This window comes from Zingiber officinale, chromosome 9A (genome assembly GCF_018446385.1).
Source record: "Zingiber officinale cultivar Zhangliang chromosome 9A, Zo_v1.1, whole genome shotgun sequence".
NCBI classification, from domain to species: domain Eukaryota; kingdom Viridiplantae; phylum Streptophyta; class Magnoliopsida; order Zingiberales; family Zingiberaceae; genus Zingiber; species Zingiber officinale.
In genome coordinates this window covers 94,443,682-94,459,760 of record NC_056002.1, presented here as the reverse complement: position 1 = coordinate 94,459,760, position 16,079 = coordinate 94,443,682, and the positions used below count along the sequence as shown (strand labels likewise).

General features: G+C 42.7%; 3 protein-coding genes across 4 annotated transcripts; 1 reads left to right on the top strand and 2 right to left on the bottom strand.

Annotated features, from left to right (window-relative positions):
* Positions 1-972: 972 nt before the first annotated feature.
* LOC122019717 (protein NTM1-like 9) lies at positions 973-4,847 on the bottom strand. 2 transcript variants are annotated; one of them, XM_042577191.1, is made up of 7 exons: positions 4,554-4,847; positions 3,978-4,255; positions 3,186-3,566; positions 2,786-3,070; positions 2,214-2,594; positions 2,031-2,115; positions 973-1,366 (listed from the first exon to the last, which is right to left on the bottom strand). In XM_042577191.1, exons 1-7 carry the CDS (start codon positions 4,720-4,722, stop codon positions 1,128-1,130), a joined length of 1,818 nt encoding a protein of 605 aa, XP_042433125.1. In that variant the 5' UTR covers positions 4,723-4,847; the 3' UTR covers positions 973-1,127. The 2 variants fall into 2 exon arrangements, with proteins under 2 accessions (XP_042433125.1, XP_042433127.1); XM_042577193.1 differs by lacking the exon at positions 2,214-2,594.
* A 906-nt stretch (positions 4,848-5,753) lies between these two features.
* LOC122018758 (beta-amylase 1, chloroplastic-like) lies at positions 5,754-8,833 on the top strand. Its single transcript, XM_042576172.1, has 4 exons — positions 5,754-6,440; positions 6,598-6,808; positions 6,913-7,023; positions 7,109-8,833. Exons 1-4 carry the CDS (start codon positions 5,863-5,865, stop codon positions 7,898-7,900), a joined length of 1,692 nt encoding a protein of 563 aa, XP_042432106.1. The 5' UTR covers positions 5,754-5,862; the 3' UTR covers positions 7,901-8,833.
* Positions 8,834-10,701: 1,868 nt separating this feature from the next.
* Positions 10,702-12,744, bottom strand: LOC122021791 (cysteine protease ATG4B-like). The gene is made up of 4 exons (XM_042579947.1): positions 12,359-12,744; positions 11,670-11,808; positions 11,170-11,225; positions 10,702-10,963 (listed from the first exon to the last, which is right to left on the bottom strand). Exons 1-4 carry the CDS (start codon positions 12,607-12,609, stop codon positions 10,960-10,962), a joined length of 450 nt encoding a protein of 149 aa, XP_042435881.1. The 5' UTR covers positions 12,610-12,744; the 3' UTR covers positions 10,702-10,959.
* Positions 12,745-16,079: the final 3,335 nt, after the last annotated feature.

Below are 16,079 nucleotides of genomic sequence, written 5' to 3'. Positions count from 1 at the left end.
GGTTGCCCTCAACATTGAAGGCACCCTCAACAACATTGAGGACACCCTCAATATTGAAGGCGCCCTCAACCCAGTCTCTGTGACCATTGACAAGCGGATAAAATTTTATCCGCTTATCCCCTTGGAGGCACCCTCAACCCCTTTGGAGGCATCCTCAAGACTCGAGATAGGATTTCCAGGAGCTATATAAAGGCCCATGGAGCTAGGAATTAATCATGCAACTCCGTATTCAACTTTGTATTCAATTTCTAACAACATCTAAGCTTTCTTAGTGTGTAAAAAGGCTTCTCCGCCTACAGTGAAGGAGACATTTCTAGTAGAGTTGTTCGACTGCATTGGATTAACAACCATCTAAGTTGTAACCAAGTCAAATCCCTGAGTCTTCTTTCTTTCCTTTCTGTTATTTTGTTTTTATTTTATTGTTGCTATTTTAGAGTTGAAAGTACGAGGAGGGTAGTTCTTATTTTGCAGGTAATTCACCCCTCTTCTCTTGCCGGTCACGCTGCACCAACACTAGTTATCATAACTAGCATCCGCATTTAACTCCTGATATCCCAATATCTCCGGTCAATAAAGAATAGTTGCTTGGTTAGACCAATAAGTATAACTGGTGCTAGTCTCACAGAATCAATGATGTCCGAATACATCAATTCGTTGACTAAGGAAGATTTCAATACATTCAGAATTACATATATAAAGATATTCACTTGTTATGATCCAATTACAAATTCTCTCATTCTATGAATCGTATTGCGGACATTCAGTGAATTTAAAATTCAATCAAATACACATTCTATGATACCTCTCAAATATATCACTCTTCATATTACCAAAGATTACCATGGAAGTTGCTGATTGGCTCCCAACTAATGGTCATGTATCTCATGTACTACACTGTTTCATGTCTTGTTAAGTGACTATAAAAAATAATGTGCAGAAGAAAAAGTAAAGGAGCAAACAAGCACAGTAAGATAGTTCGCAGAATTGCTAATGTATTATTCAGAACACCTTGTCTCATCAGTACACTTTACATGTAAAAAAGCAAAAGTGGAAGGCAAACTGTAATAAAGCTACAAAATTTACAAACTCAAATTGATTTTGTCAAATTCTATAATCATAAATGTACATCAACAGCTAAGGCACCAACTTAATCCAAGACATAAGAGGAAGAGTAGGGCTGAAAGAATCAAAATGATTCTAATAACAGAGTATGAACCAGATGAAATTGCTAGAGCATCCAAAGATTGATCGCTAGTCTTCTTCTCAATTTCATCATTATGTGCCCGTCTGGATCTCAATCCATCAGATTTCTCAGCATCACCAAACTCAAGGGGAGAGGATGTTTTCACTGTAGAAATTGCATTACCTGATAAAACCATGGAGTTCAACAAAGTTAATGTGTGCCACGATCAATCTAAATATCCAGCCATGTTTGCCAACACAAATAATAAACCCTGAAATTATTATCGTCAAGGGTAATACAAGGTCTCATTTGGGGTTGGATCAGATTCGAGTAACGTGCAAAATCTATGGAGAATATTACATTAAAAAACATGTCTCATATAGTTCCCTTGGAAATGTTAAAAAAACCTTGGAAATGTTCACATGAATTTTGCACCCTCCATAGTTCCGCAAATTTCAATTTGAATCTTCTCAGGGGTTCCAATAACAGTAAGACACAAGAGAACATGACAAAAAAAGGTTTTTTGATTTCCAAGGGGCCTAAAGTATTTTAACATCCATTATGCAATCTTCAAGCTTTGCAGGGAGAAAATTTAAACATGCCAATAGTCATAAGCTACGGGAGAGTGTCGGGTTTGGTCTGCCAATTCATACCCACCCTTAAAAAAAAAGAAAAGTTACAAAACATCATATGTGCCTCCTCCGATGATAAAATCTCAGTTGTTAAAGTCAAGAAATCAAATTAGGTTAAAATTGAGACACATCCATGTAAATCCAACTTGGTTGAGCTTTGCAGTGGAATAAAGCTGTGGAAATCAAAATATTCTAGTTTCAACATATTTTAGTACCATGAGAAAGTTCCTTTTTTGCGTTGATACTGCTGTCAAGGCTGGATTCTGTGTTTTCTTCATGATGCTCCAGAATTTCTGGTACCTGTAGATATTCTCTCAAGGTCAGGTATAACTTTTTTGAGCCAATAGGATAACAACAATCATGATGAACCAATCATAACAATTAGTAAATTTTCTGACCTCATTGACAACCGAGTGGACTATGTCATTCTTTATAGTACTTATATGATCAGTTTTGGGGACAGATGCATTTTGAACGGACTTTTGCAAGCGTATCTGGCTTGCTGATAAGACTTTTTCTTCACTCAGGTCATGAGACTCAAACAAATTTCTGTGTGTTCTAACATGGATTTTGGCGTTATCTAAGTTCTCAACATTAATTGATTCTTGATGCATACTTGCAGCAGTCCCCATGAAGGAAACATTATGGCCAAAATTATGATTAGGAAACAAAGGAAACTGACTCGTGCCTTGTCTTAATGGAGCTGTGTAACCACTATTCTGCCAAATGGTGCTTGAACAAATGGGTGGACTGCACTCTTGACCAAAAACTTCTATTACCTGGTGAGGCAGAAATCAGGAAAGATATCAGGACTCCTTACAAAATTTGCTGTCTTTATAACAATTGCATACAAATCAGCAGAGCTGAAGAGAATGTATAAGTTTCTTTTCTTTATTTTTATTTTTTAAAAACAACAAGAACAATAAACATGCGCCAATGAATTGAATGGATTTAACAATGAAGATCTTACATCTGTATTATCATCCCCACCAATACCTGTCGTGTTGTCCCTGAATAAAAAAGCTTCCGAGGGACTATAAGAATAACATGGGAAAAGAGTGCTACAGTCATTTGATACATCAGGGGAACGTTCCTCAGGATCACAAAGAATTTCATCCAAGAATTCAGTAACATAATCATCTTCAAGATTTTGACATGGTTTAGACTCTGCCACAAACTTCTCAACACTGTCATAAAACTCGTGCTCGAACTCTCGGAAATCAAATTGTGCTAAATTATCCAATGAAAATTCAACCTGCAGTTTTGCGTACAACATTTATTGGATCCAATTTATGGACAAAAATTACTAAGAAAACAAAATTTCAATGGTTAGGTAAAACAAAATTCATATGTACGCAACAACTTCTTACCCCAGATGCTGGTGATGCCACAGCACCAGTAAAATGGATCTCCTCTTGAATTGGAAGATTATTTATTGTGAAATTGTTTTTATCCGAAAACAATTCGCCAACACCTGACAATTGTTCATCTGAGGGTAGAGGTAAATGTTGTATGTTCTCTTGCCAATCACACAACAGAGCCTTCTGATCCAATGATGTCACAGGTTCCCCAGTAGAAACTTCTCCATTAAGCATTCCATCAGGTGAAAGCATGGTTGAAGAAGAAGACAAAGCACTACTGTGTGTATCATCAATATTTCTCTCCAAGCAATCATCAACTTCAGAAACTGGGGTCTTCTCTCCAGTCTTCTCTTCCATCTTCTTGAACAAACGATAAAGAACAAAGCCACCCTAAAAAGATCGAATCAAAATTAGAAAAGAGACCAAAAACATAAAGGTATTGGGGATCCAACAACATGAACTTAAAGCATGATAAATCCTTCACAAGCCATCAATCTATTTGAAATGATAATCCATGCAGTTCCCCCTTTAAATAAATTCATCTTTACATAATTACATTATCCATGTCCATCTAATATCATCTAAGTACTGCCTTATCTATAGAAGTGTTAAACGAGCAGCAGACTCAGTGAAAGATAGAACAAGAGGAAGCCACTACAATGGAGGCGCGTCCTATTGGAGAAAATCAACCCAATTAGTTCGCAAATGAACAGCATAGCTTTTACAAGCTCAACGATGCTTGTTATTAGAAAGCTATAAAGGAAATGACTATTTTTAGCACACGTCAAAATAATAATTCACCTGTTTGCCTGAATCAAGTTCGGGCTCAGTGGTTCGATACTCATGCATAATCCAATTCGTTCGAACGCCTTTAGGGGCACGACCTTGGTAGAAAACAAGAGTTTTCTTCGTGCCTATAATTGCAGTATCCCGCGCCCTTGCCTTGATCGTTCGATCCTTTCCAGTAGCTTTCCAGTATCCAGATAGTGTAGTTCGGTTAGAACGACCACTATTGGGATATTTACGGTCCTTCGGCGAGAAGAAGAACCACTCGTCGCTTGATTTTATCAACGCTTTAGCTGGATAGTTAACAAAGGAATCATAACAGCAAGCAAAGTTAGGTTTGCGTTAATGAATTTTGACAGTCAAAAGATGTATAAATCCCATCAAAATGCCGCATTGCAAATTACAAAATCTCATAAAAAAAAAAAAAAAAAATCGGCCTTCGAAGCTCGATTCTCGCAAAAGTAAAATTGGGGAAATCAAACACTGGAAACGAAAATCACAAATAAAAACAATCTTTCGAGAGAAGAAGAACCTGGACATAAACAAAGGAGGAGAAGCAATAAGCAAGAAATGAAGACGCAGAATGATCACCGGGAAGATCCCACGGATCGCACTTGCAGACATCTATCACCGGGATAACCTCGACCTCGGACTTGATCCGTCCTCTGATCTTTCCCTTGAGGTAATGATTCACCAGCTCCACATCCGTCGGACGGAATCGGAATCCCAGCGGCAACGAATCGACGGAGAAAGCCGCCATCTCCTATACCAGTCGATCGTGCTGCAAACTGACTGCAGAGGCGATCGCGATTCGCACAATGCAGCGCAATCTGAAACCCTAATGAAAGTCACCCACGAAGAACGCACGCAACCTTCCCGCTTTTTACCCCCGCATTTTATAGCAGCTCCATTGTACTGACACAGGTGTAGACACTCTGATCAATTTGACCATTTTACCCATGTCCTTCGTTGAATTCAGAGTGAAAAGGAAGGGTGTTTTAGGTAATTCAATTGGTCGGAGTGCAACTTCCCGGAAGCAACGCCGCGGGAAGAACACGTTTCGTACGGAAATCAACGAAGAGCGTTAGATGAGGATCTGACGGTCAATTGTAGCTCGGCCTTTGCTTAGTGGCGAAGAGATGGGACCATTGGGTGGCCAAACGATGTCGTTATAGAAGTTGACTGGTCTTCTAATTGACAGTCTCTCAGCGCCAAAATAAACTAGTTATATATAGATACACTTCAAATAAATCACCCAAACTTTTACCTGCCTTGTTATTGGAATTGTATGACAGATAAAGTATCTCTACTTCTATAGGTCAAATTAAGACACCTCCAATTTAACTATATCTTATCTCGAAGTAATAAGTTAATTTTGATAAAATGCCATGTCATCACTTTATTACTCCTCGATAGACACCTCCAAAAATAGGGTGCCTCCAAAAATAGGAAAAAGATGGTGACCTTCAATTGTTTTCTATAGTTAGTTAGTTAGTAATTAGTATCTTACTTCCATTAACAATTGAAGTTGAAAGGATAATGGCTTAAATTAGATTTTTAATTATTGACTAATATAAAGTAATTGCTCGTCTTAAAGTAGCATTTAATTGACTTTTAAAACAAATAAGTCTATATTTAAAAAAAAACTAACTTGAGATATTAAAATTATTTTAAAAAAGAAAAAATATTGACTATGGCAGTTCGGTTGACTTTTACATGTGACGCTGGAAAATCTAGCTGCCTCACGTGCGTTCGATCGTGGTTCTAGATTGTGTCAACGGTCCCGAGATCGACGCGCGGCGAGACGGAGATCGGCCGTCTGCGGCTATAAATTCCACCGGCCTTCGCTGGTGTTCTTCATCGTTGTGGATCGAATTCGATAGACGGAATTGAATAAAAAATGGCGTTCAATTTGGCTCATCAGGTTGGGAGTCTGTGCGGATCGCCGATGGTGATGGTGGAGCCTGGATCGGCGGCCCGGGCGGATCCCCAAACGGCGCCGGCGACGGTCTGGAAGCCCCAGGCGGTGGACCGACGCTTCCGGATCCAGATCGGGGTCGGGCAGGCGGAGATGGAGACGGCGCCGCAGACGTGCCATGCCCGATCCCTGGCTCTGCCGGATCTGTCGGCGGCGAGCGATGCGCCGGCGGCGGAAGTGAGGGAGCACCTCGGCGGGGGAGGAGGAGGCGCGGTGAAGGGGGTGCCGGTGTTCGTGATGATGCCGCTGGACACGGTGCGGCCCGGCGGGGGGCTGAACCGGAAGAAGGCGATGAACGCGAGCCTGATGGCGCTGAAGAACGCCGGGGTGGAGGGGGTGATGGTGGACGTGTGGTGGGGGATGGTGGAGAAGGAGCGGCCCGGGGAGTACGACTGGCGAGGCTACGACGAGTTCATGGAGATGGCCGCCCGGATCGGGCTCAAGGTCCAGGCCGTCATGTCCTTCCACCAGTGCGGCGGCAACGTCGGCGACTCCGTCACGTACGTCTTCTCCCTCCCCCTTTCTCCGATCAATTTTTAAACATTTGTTCTGTTCTTTCATTACTCTGAAACAAATCATAAGGAGATCGAATCGAAATGCAACTGAAAATTTCTTTGGATTTCTAAGAAAAAAAATTTGGGGGAAAAAATATTACAGGATACCTCTGCCGCGATGGGTTCTGGAGGAAATGGACAAGGATCCAGACCTGGCGTACACCGACCAGTGGGGTCGCCGGAATCCCGAGTACCTCTCCCTCGGCTGCGACGCCCTCCCCGTCCTCAAGGGCCGCACCCCCGTCCAGTGCTACGCCGACTTCATGCGCGCCTTTCGCCACCGCTTCTCCGATCTGCTCGGCTCCACCATCGTCGTAAGCCCATGCACCAAAGATTCAATCGATCAATCGATTCCCATTTAATCTTTTCTTCTTTTTGTTTTTCTTGATTCGATTTCGAATTATAATTTATTTTGCAGGAGATTCAAGTGGGAATGGGTCCCGCCGGCGAGTTGAGGTACCCATCGTACCCCGAGGGCGACGGCACCTGGAAGTTCCCCGGCATCGGAGCATTCCAATGCTACGATAAGGTGGTAATTTGAACCATTTCGATTTGATTTGATCTTGAAAGTTTAGATTTTGAGGATTTTTTTTTTCTTCTCGAAATTATTCCAGTACATGTTGAGCAATCTGAAGGCGGCGGCAGAGAAGGTAGGGAAGGCGGAGTGGGGCAACGGTGGGCCTGCGGACGCCGGTGGCTACAAAAACTGGCCGGAAGACACCGCCTTCTTCCGCCGGGAAGGCGGGTGGAATGGACCCTACGGGGAGTTCTTCCTCTCGTGGTACTCCCAAATGCTCCTCGATCACGGCGAGCGCATCGTCTCCTCTGCTACTTCGATCTTCGACGACCTCGCCGGCGTCAAGATCTCCGTCAAGGTGGCCGGCATCCACTGGCACTACGGCACCCGATCCCACGCCCCCGAGCTCACCGCCGGGTACTACAACACCCGGTACCGCGACGGTTACCTCCCCATCGCCCGCATGCTGGGCCGGCACGGCGCCGTGTTCAACTTCACGTGCGTGGAGATGCGCGACGGCGAGCAGCCCAGCGAGGCGGAGTGCAAGCCAGAGGAGCTCGTCGGGCAGGTGGCCGCGGCGGCGCGGGAGGCTGGCGTGGAGCTCGCGGGGGAGAACGCGCTACCGCGGTACGACGAGACGGCGCACGAGCAGATAGTGAGGGCCGCGGCCTGCGGGCAGGAGAAGATGGGGGCCTTCACGTACCTGCGAATGGGGCCGGATCTGTTCGAGCCGGACAACTGGCGGAGGTTCGTGGCGTTCGTGAAGATCATGGCGGAGAGCGGCGGAGGCTCGGCGGAGCACTGCCGTGAGATGGCGGAGAGGGAGGAGGAGCTCTCGGTCCACGTGCCGCTCGTACAGGAGGCTGCCGCAACGCTCACGTGCGCTTAAATATTTAAAAGAATTCTTTCCAAAAGAATATAAAACAAAAGAATATATATATATATATATACAGAGAGCTTATGCTACGGTGCTTCTCTTGCGGTTCCGTGCGGTGAAGGCGTCGTGGCGATTCCACGTCACCCGTGTGAGAGGTAAGTTGCGTAAAAGGTGAGAGAAAAAAAAATCACGCAACCCTCATTCCTCTCCTCTTCCTCTCCCAAGCCCTAGCAGAAGCGCCACTCAACTATTCGCACATTGCCTCTCTCGCCCTGAGCCCCTCTCCTCTCGCTCTCCGCGAGCCTTAATGGAAGTGCTGCTCAACCCTTCGCACATCGCCTCTCTCGCCGCTAGCTCTCACTCGCTAGCCGCGGGCTCTCCCTTCGCACATCGCCTTTCTCGTCGCGAGCTCTCCCTCGCCAGTTGAGAGCTCTCCTTTCGCACATCGCCTCTCTCCCCTGCGTCGAGCCCTCTCCTGCTGCGACCTCTCCCTTGCCACCTACGAGCTCTCCCTTCGTACATCGCCTCTCTCGCCTTAAGCATAAACACTCTGTCGTGATTAGCCACTGATCTCTATTCTCGCCTATGCGAGCTCTCCCTACGCTGCGATCAACCCTCAACACCAAAAATCACAGCTGGCAGTCTCTTGCCCGAAATTTTTTTTAGGGTTTTTGCCGATAAAAGCTCCCTTTTTCTATTTAATGTTGATTTTTGAACTGTTCCCAACAAATAATGAAGTCGTTAATGATGTGAATGGATATTCTGACCAATGCCGCATATTTACTCCTATACTTCATCGCATTTCTCAGCAAATGAAGTCATTAATGATGTGAATGGGTATTCTGACCAATGTAGTGTCTTTGATTGAGAATGGGAAACCGGAGCTTTACTTATAGCTGATATAAGGACCTTTACCTTCTAATGCCTAAGTAAAATCCCAAGCAACCATGCATTGTCCTAATTAATAATTAGCCACCATGATCTAAGAAATTTGAGTAGTTATAGCCTACCTGAGTAATTCTAACATGGTGCATATTTACTACATTATACTGGAATTTATTAACTTTCAGATGTTTGAACATAGCCTTATGCACTACTTTAGTGTTTCTTTCCTAAGAATTTGTTTCTGTATATTAAAATCATTTCTGTTTTATTCTATTATTATACTTTAGATAACTGTTAGAGTTTAGTGTCTTTGTCAAGTTAATTGGAACAAATTTTATTTTTTTTTCTATTGTTAAATATAATACGAGGGCGCCCAGAAATGGAAGAAAATAGAATTGATGATCAGGAATTCATTCCCCAAGTTGCAGATGATCGAAAGCCAAAAATTGGAATGGAATTGCAAGTCTTCTACAATAATGCCAACTGTATATCTTAGTTTGAAAAATCAATTTAGGAGTCTTGTGTTGTAACTCTTATTTGCATTTTGGTTTTGGTTTTATTGCAAGGATGATAACCTTTGTAAAGTAATTCGATAAAAAGATAAAAAGAAATGAGCGACTCTTCCTCTAGTCGCTCCTGTTAACATAGTGAATGACCAATTAGTTTGCCCATATTGCTTTCTCTCTCTTTATCTTTAAAATTGTCTTCTTCTCTGATCCATTGCAGTATGTTTGCCGACTCTTGTAGGAGGCTGAGAATTATGAAGGGTTCAAATGCAATTGGAATCGGTAAAGGTAGTCAAGATTTCATTGAAGAATATCCTGATTTATTATTTGTATGCTAATGTGTTTAATGGTGTTTGTAAATGTGTTGCAGCTCCAAAGGCCATGGAGAAGTCCAGGACCAGGAACTAAGAGCAAGATGTTGTTGAATCCCTGAAAGAAGAAGAAGAAGAAGAAGAGAAATCAAAGCCAGAATTTGTAATTTTCTTCCAGTTTCTATCTTGACTATGAATGAAATAGTTGTAATGTACTACTAGTCTGTTCATCGTATTCCTAATGTTATTGATCCATTAGAGTTCACTTTGAATGGAAATAGTGGTTTTACACTTGAGGACCAAAGTTCGAAATCCAGTACAAGGGGATGTATATATAGATCATGGTTGCAACACTCGTCTGAATGTCCAGTATCTCACCTTCTCTTTGTGAGCAAATCCTAGTTCATATGCATGCTTGATTTCTTAGCATCACTCACACCTTTGCGAACCTTCCACGTACTCGAGGCTGGTTCTCCGCAAGAACCTTCCTACAAGCGTACTGGGAAGCACCAAAATATATATATTACAACGTTTTCAGTTGTAGCTTACAAGAGAATGAACTCGATCTATCCATTGTTCTTTGAACATAAACGTGGTAAATGTGTGTTATCTTTCTGACTCGAGTCAATCTCATAAAGTGATGATTGAATTTCCTTCAGGAAGGCTTTACAACACCCGCCGGAAGTTAGTTAGCAGTGGACATTTTGAATTTGAAGGCAGCTGAAGACAGACAATTTATCTTTAATTTTTTTAAAAAAAATATTTACGGTGCTATTTCTTGTAATTTTGAACTCAATTTTGGTTGTCCGTTAAGGCCTAAATCCCATATTTATTTGTACAAGCAAATAATTGTACAACAAATGGTAGTATCAACATATAATTATTCCATTAGTTAATTATTGTTCTAAATTTCCAAATATTAGCAAAGGTTTATAAAGAAGATTTATCTTTCATCTATCCATTATTATTATTATTTATTTATTTATTTAGTTATTTAGTTATGTGAAACATTGTGTACATTTATCATTTCAAACGTTACAAAATTTTATTATGAAGTTTGACATCGTGCATAAATGCTATTAGAACCTATGCAGATTCATCATTTTGGAACAAGCCATCAACAACATTATTGCTTGGTTTAGGTTCAGCAATGGATCATCATTCTGTTCTATGTACAAGGATATCAGTTAATAATTTACAGAGAATAAATAAAAAGGTAAAAATAGAGGAGAATACAATTAAAACACTTGAGAATAAATTAGATGGATCATTGAAACCTAGCTCTTTAGAAGCTGGGTGGAATACAATACAAAGGTGCTCCACTTGACTTGTCTGCAAGTTGGGTGGAATGCGAACAGAATCTTCGAAATCATCTGCGTAATGTTGAAATTCAGCAAACAAAAATGAATCTAAGTTTTTATTGAAGGAATGTCTTATAACCACTGCATCAACCAACCCTTGTCTTTGCAGTAGAACCCAATGGCCAATGATGGATCGATCGCACGATTTATGCCACAAGTGAGCTACTTTAAAGGGAAAAGGTACATGTTCGAAAATGCAAGTGGGTGAAACAAAATACCTGCAGTGGTATGAAGAGCAATCAACTTCCTGGTCATCCATCTTGATATCAACAGCCTAGTTTAACAGTAGTTATTTAGTGTCTCCGACACGATATCATATTTAGATCGAACACAAGCAACTTTCCAATTTCAAGAAAGAGAACAAGATATCATATTTCTATTCAAGATGACAAAAATTTGAAAAAAAAAAAAAGAGTATGTTTTTAAGCTATCAAGGAACCCTAGTTGCTCAATTAGTGACTTGTATGTTTCTAAGAACCATATTTCTGAGTTAATGAAGAGACTGTAAGTAAGAAGTGTAAGAAATCATTTCTTCCATTCAACATCTTGTATACAATGACACATGACAGATTCCTCAGAACAGTATGAAAGCAAATTAGTAGGGCAATTGGTTTTTAGTAAACATGATAATTGCTCATGAACTGAGAACGATCGAAAAGAAAAGAAAATATGCATTGATAAATTTTATACCGAAAATATGCATTGATAAATTTTATACCGACTGAACTTCATGAGGGTCCAAGTAGAGTGCCTTCTCATCTTGCACACCATCAGTATAGGTTGAGGCACCAGGTTTACCACCTAAGATGCCGAGGCATTGTGGAAATGCAAACATTTCCCACAGCAAAGGAATATACCTGCAAAAATATGACACATACTAAGAGCAGCTGGGAAGATACTCAAGGAGATAAACACCCCAAATGTCAAACAAAAAACAATTATAGAAGATTTGAAAAACAAATGCAAACATGATCTAAGAAAGTACACTGCCACCGTGCCGCCTAGAAGCCGGACTAAAACCATGATAAATGGATCTTAACCATATTTGAAGCAAGACTAAGTATACATAAAACTGACCCAAGCTACATTCACCATCCAGGTGCCCCGATTTGCAAAGGGAAAATATATGATTCCTCGGAAGTCACTCGTCATATTTGAAGTCCAGATATGGCGCATATAATATCATGGACGCAAAGAGTCCGTAACCATATAGTTAGACTAATATTTTGAATAAAGGAGCATAACCAAAACTATACATAATATCATTAATATCTAGAACATATGAAAATGTTTTATTGTATCATTATTTTTTTTTTCTGGACAAGTTCAAATCTTCACAATTGGAAAAGATAAATCAAAAGTATCACCCTTGATATAATACTAGGGAAATGCTATATTCAAATTTACCTGGGGTTGATTTTTTCTAAACCAAGAACCAAAGGCACCAGAAGTAGCATAGGTGCCCAATCTTGTTGCCCTTTGTTAAAATCATGACAAAGTCTAGCAGCAACCTCAATGCAAACAACTGGAGCTCCACCTTGTTCCCCATCTTTATCACCTGAAACGATATATAGAACCATGGGAAACCTTTGTTTGCGTTTTTCATGATCATATTGTTCTTTGCTAATGTTGATAATCGTTTCCCATGTTCGACACATAGCATAAGGACCCAACCAGGACCCAGCAACCAAACCATAAGCCTTCCCAGCTTCAAGATGATTGTGTATTGAAAAAGCGCACGAGCTAGAATCACCAAAAAGATGTAGAATTTCAAGATACTGAAGATCATATGGCTGCAGATGAACATTAAATCATTATAAACATTCAGCCAGAAAATTTTGAAGTTTCCTCACTAGATTGTAAAATACATTTGTTCAGGACAAAAGAATAGATTTTACAAGAGGCAACACGGATTTTACCCTAGTTCGGCGGAGAGAAATGCCCTAGTGTCGAGGAAGATCAGCTGCGAGAGAACGCGACAAGGGATCTCGCGGCGAGAGAGGAACGCGACGAGGAGAGGAGGGCGGCTCTGCTTCGCGACGAGCTTCGGCGAGAGAGGGAGGTGCCTCTGCGTCGCGAGGAGGAGAGGAGGGCGGCTCTGTTTCGCGACAAGCTTCGACGAGAGAGGGAGGCGGCTCTGCTTCGCGACGAGGAGAGGAGGGCGCTCTGTTTCGCGACGAGCTTCGGCGAGAGAGGGAGGCGGCTCTGCTTCACGACGAGGAGAGGAGGGCGGCTCTGCTTGCGACGAGCTTCGGTGAGAGAGGAGGGGATTCGTAGAGGGAGGAGAGGCGCGACACAAGGAGAGGGAGGAAGCAGAAAAATCGCGGCGCCTCTTGTGCTAGGGTTAGCGTAGAGGAAGGAAGGAGAAACAGGCGCCACGATTTTTTTTTTTTTTTTGAAGGCTTTGATGACATGCTAGGGTTATTCTCACGATGATGTGGAATTTGCCATGTCAGCTCTGCGCAGGTTATCTTGCCAGCTCGGATGAAGCGAATGGGCTGCGCCGCAGCAAAACCGCACAGGAGCACCGCAGCATACGATCTCTGTATACAGATATATATATATATATATATATATATATATATATATATATATATATATATATATATATATATTAAAATGTATACAACTGTTATTATACTTGTTATTTATATATGCAAATATATGAATTACATAAGTGCTTCCATAAGCATAATTGACCCCACTTAATTAAAACTTGTTAATTACTCCTAATGGTCATCAATTAGCTAACCTAACTAATATCATCCATATCTAACTCTTCACTAAATAATTCCCTCACTTCTAAACTTATATAAGCATAGCATATCGATTTGTTTCATCCATGGCGAACTTTAACAATGGAGGAGGTGATGGTCCTTCGCCATTGATACCGCTTATAATGATCCTAGCTATCAGCTTTGTTAGGAACCCCCTCACAATCTTGCTCAAAATAGTGTCCGTGATAACAGAGTTCATCTCCTCAGTTGCAACTGATAAAGCAAAAGTAGAAGAAAAAGAAGAGGAGAACGAGGAGAAGGGAGGCATGAGCTTTAGCTTGTTGGCCATCATCTTACTCCTCGCCCTCATTGGAATTTACTATGTCAGTGAGTCATGGTCGTTTTGGGCTCGAAGAGATAGATACGGCGATGAAGAAGAAGGCTATGGGTTGGAGATCATGCTGTTTGTATTGTTGCTCCTTGTTCTCTTTATTTTATTTGTGCAAGGGGAGCTTAGTCTGTAGTGTTTTAATTTATTTTCTAGATTTGTATAAATAATTTGTTTGTAATTTGAAAAACTTGAGCAGAGATCTTTTGAATCATTTTTTTGTGGTCCAAGGAATGTGTCACTAATATTTACAGTGGGATCGTGGTTACGATTCGGTCGTAAATGGTTGCGATCCCTTCCTGGGTTCATCGTCCCCACCAGGTTATAGTTTTTGTTCGCAACGGGCGGTCGGAGGCCGCCCGGAGACCTCCAGTGGTGAATAAGTGGCCAGGTTACCGGGCGCCGAGCAGGAGTGTCCTTCGGGCGCCAAGCGAGGGTGTCCTCCGGGCGACCTCCGACCGCCTGCTCCGAACAAAAACTATAACTTGGTGGGAACGGTGAACCCAAAAAGGGATCGCAACCATTTGCGGCCGGATCGCGGCCACGATCCGACCACAAATACGAGTGACACATCCCCTGGACAACAAAAAGTGATCGAGAAAATCCTGCCTCGAAAAATCAAGCAAATCTAATATATAACTAATATATATTTTTTATTTTGAATTCACTAGTATTTAATTTATTTATTATTATTATTTATTATTATTATTGATCCTGTCCGAGCACTGAATTAACGGACGCTGGGGACGTGGCGCTCCCTGCTGGCTCCTCGTACGCTCCGATGATCCTGCAGCAAAACCGAGCCGGGTGGGGTTTCCCGGCGACGGCCCTCCGACGATCAAGTCAGGCAAGGGGGGAAATAATGAAGTGGCTCCAAAGGTCCTAGATTGCATACCTCCGGCGAAGTCTGAGGGCTCTTATATAGAGCTATGGTGAGCTCGACGCACACACATCGAGGTGTACACGTGTCCTGCACCATACTTCAGTATGGGCTTGTCAGAAGAGCGTGCCTGATGCCATGCTGTTATAGTCCGTGCACCTCCTTGATGGGGCAGAAGAACCTTCCATCGTACGATTCTACGTATGGCCTGGTCATCGATCATGCCTGTTGTCAGCGACAGGGGTTATTAGGATGACGTCCCTACTGTCCCGTGTCTTTTGGTTTCATCCTCTCGAGCCAAGCGTCCGGCTGCTCGACGGCTCCTTACCTTCGACCCGTCGTGGATGTTGGTCCGTCCGAGGGAGATTCATGGTCCCCTGCTCGGACGAACATTCTGGTCTTGTTGCCTGACGCCTTGGCCGAGCGGCCGGCTGCTCGGCGGCTCCTTACCTTCGACCTGTCGTGGATGTTGGTCCGTCCGGGGGAGATTCATGGTCCCCTGCTCGGACGAACTTTTACCTTGGCGTCTGAAACCCGGGCTCATGGCCGGGTTACAGTTCCTTCGGCTGGAGGGCATGGCCGGGCGATCGGCATAGGGTGCCCGCTCGGCAAGCCCACGGGGTTGACCCCTCTTGACTCCTGACCCCTACGTGTCGTTGACCCGTTGCCCCTGAGGGCCCCTCAGCCTTATCGCCGGATCAATTATTATTATTATTATTATTATTATTATTATTATTATTATTATTATTATTATTATTATTATTATTATTATTATTATTATTATTATTATTATTGATCCTGTCCGAGAGTCGAGTTGACGGGCGCTGGGAAGATAGTGCTCACGTTGACTAGATGTAGACTGAAGATGACGCGGGCCTCCGACGAGCTAAGCCTGCAACCACAAGTCGTTAGTGCCGAGCAGGGGAGGGGTTCCCCGGCGATAACCCTCCGACGCTCAAGTCAGTCACCGGCAGCAAGCCAATGAAGTGGAGAAGAGAAAAGAGCAGCAACGTAACTGTAGCTACAGTAAGAGCGAACCTGTCTCCGTTGAAATCTGGGGGTCCTTATATAGGGCTCCCGAGAGGCACGTGCACGCTTCCTAAGGAATGCACGCTTCTCAGAGCATACCTGGAAAGGATGTGT

Bases quoted from the DNA above. Each gene is read 5' to 3' on its own strand.
- LOC122021791 (XM_042579947.1), bottom strand. From the start codon at position 12,609: ATGTGTCGAACATGGGAAACGATTATCAACATTAGCAAAGAACAATAT. The intron at 11,809-12,358 runs GTAAATTTGAAT...ATATTTTTGCAG, and splicing joins TTAGAAAAAATCAACCCCAG to GTATATTCCTTTGCTGTGGG. The intron at 11,226-11,669 runs GTATAAAATTTA...CTGTTAAACTAG, and splicing joins ACCCTCATGAAGTTCAGTCG to GCTGTTGATATCAAGATGGA.
- LOC122019717 (XM_042577191.1), bottom strand. From the start codon at position 4,722: ATGGCGGCTTTCTCCGTCGATTCGTTGCCGCTGGGATTCCGATTCCGT. The intron at 4,256-4,553 runs GTGATCATTCTG...TTAACTATCCAG, and splicing joins CGATCCGTGGGATCTTCCCG to CTAAAGCGTTGATAAAATCA. The intron at 2,116-2,213 runs GTCAGAAAATTT...GAATATCTACAG, and splicing joins TCCACTCGGTTGTCAATGAG to GTACCAGAAATTCTGGAGCA.
- LOC122018758 (XM_042576172.1), top strand. From the start codon at position 5,863: ATGGCGTTCAATTTGGCTCATCAGGTTGGGAGTCTGTGCGGATCGCCG. The intron at 6,441-6,597 runs GTACGTCTTCTC...AAAATATTACAG, and splicing joins AACGTCGGCGACTCCGTCAC to GATACCTCTGCCGCGATGGG. The intron at 6,809-6,912 runs GTAAGCCCATGC...TTTATTTTGCAG, and splicing joins TGCTCGGCTCCACCATCGTC to GAGATTCAAGTGGGAATGGG.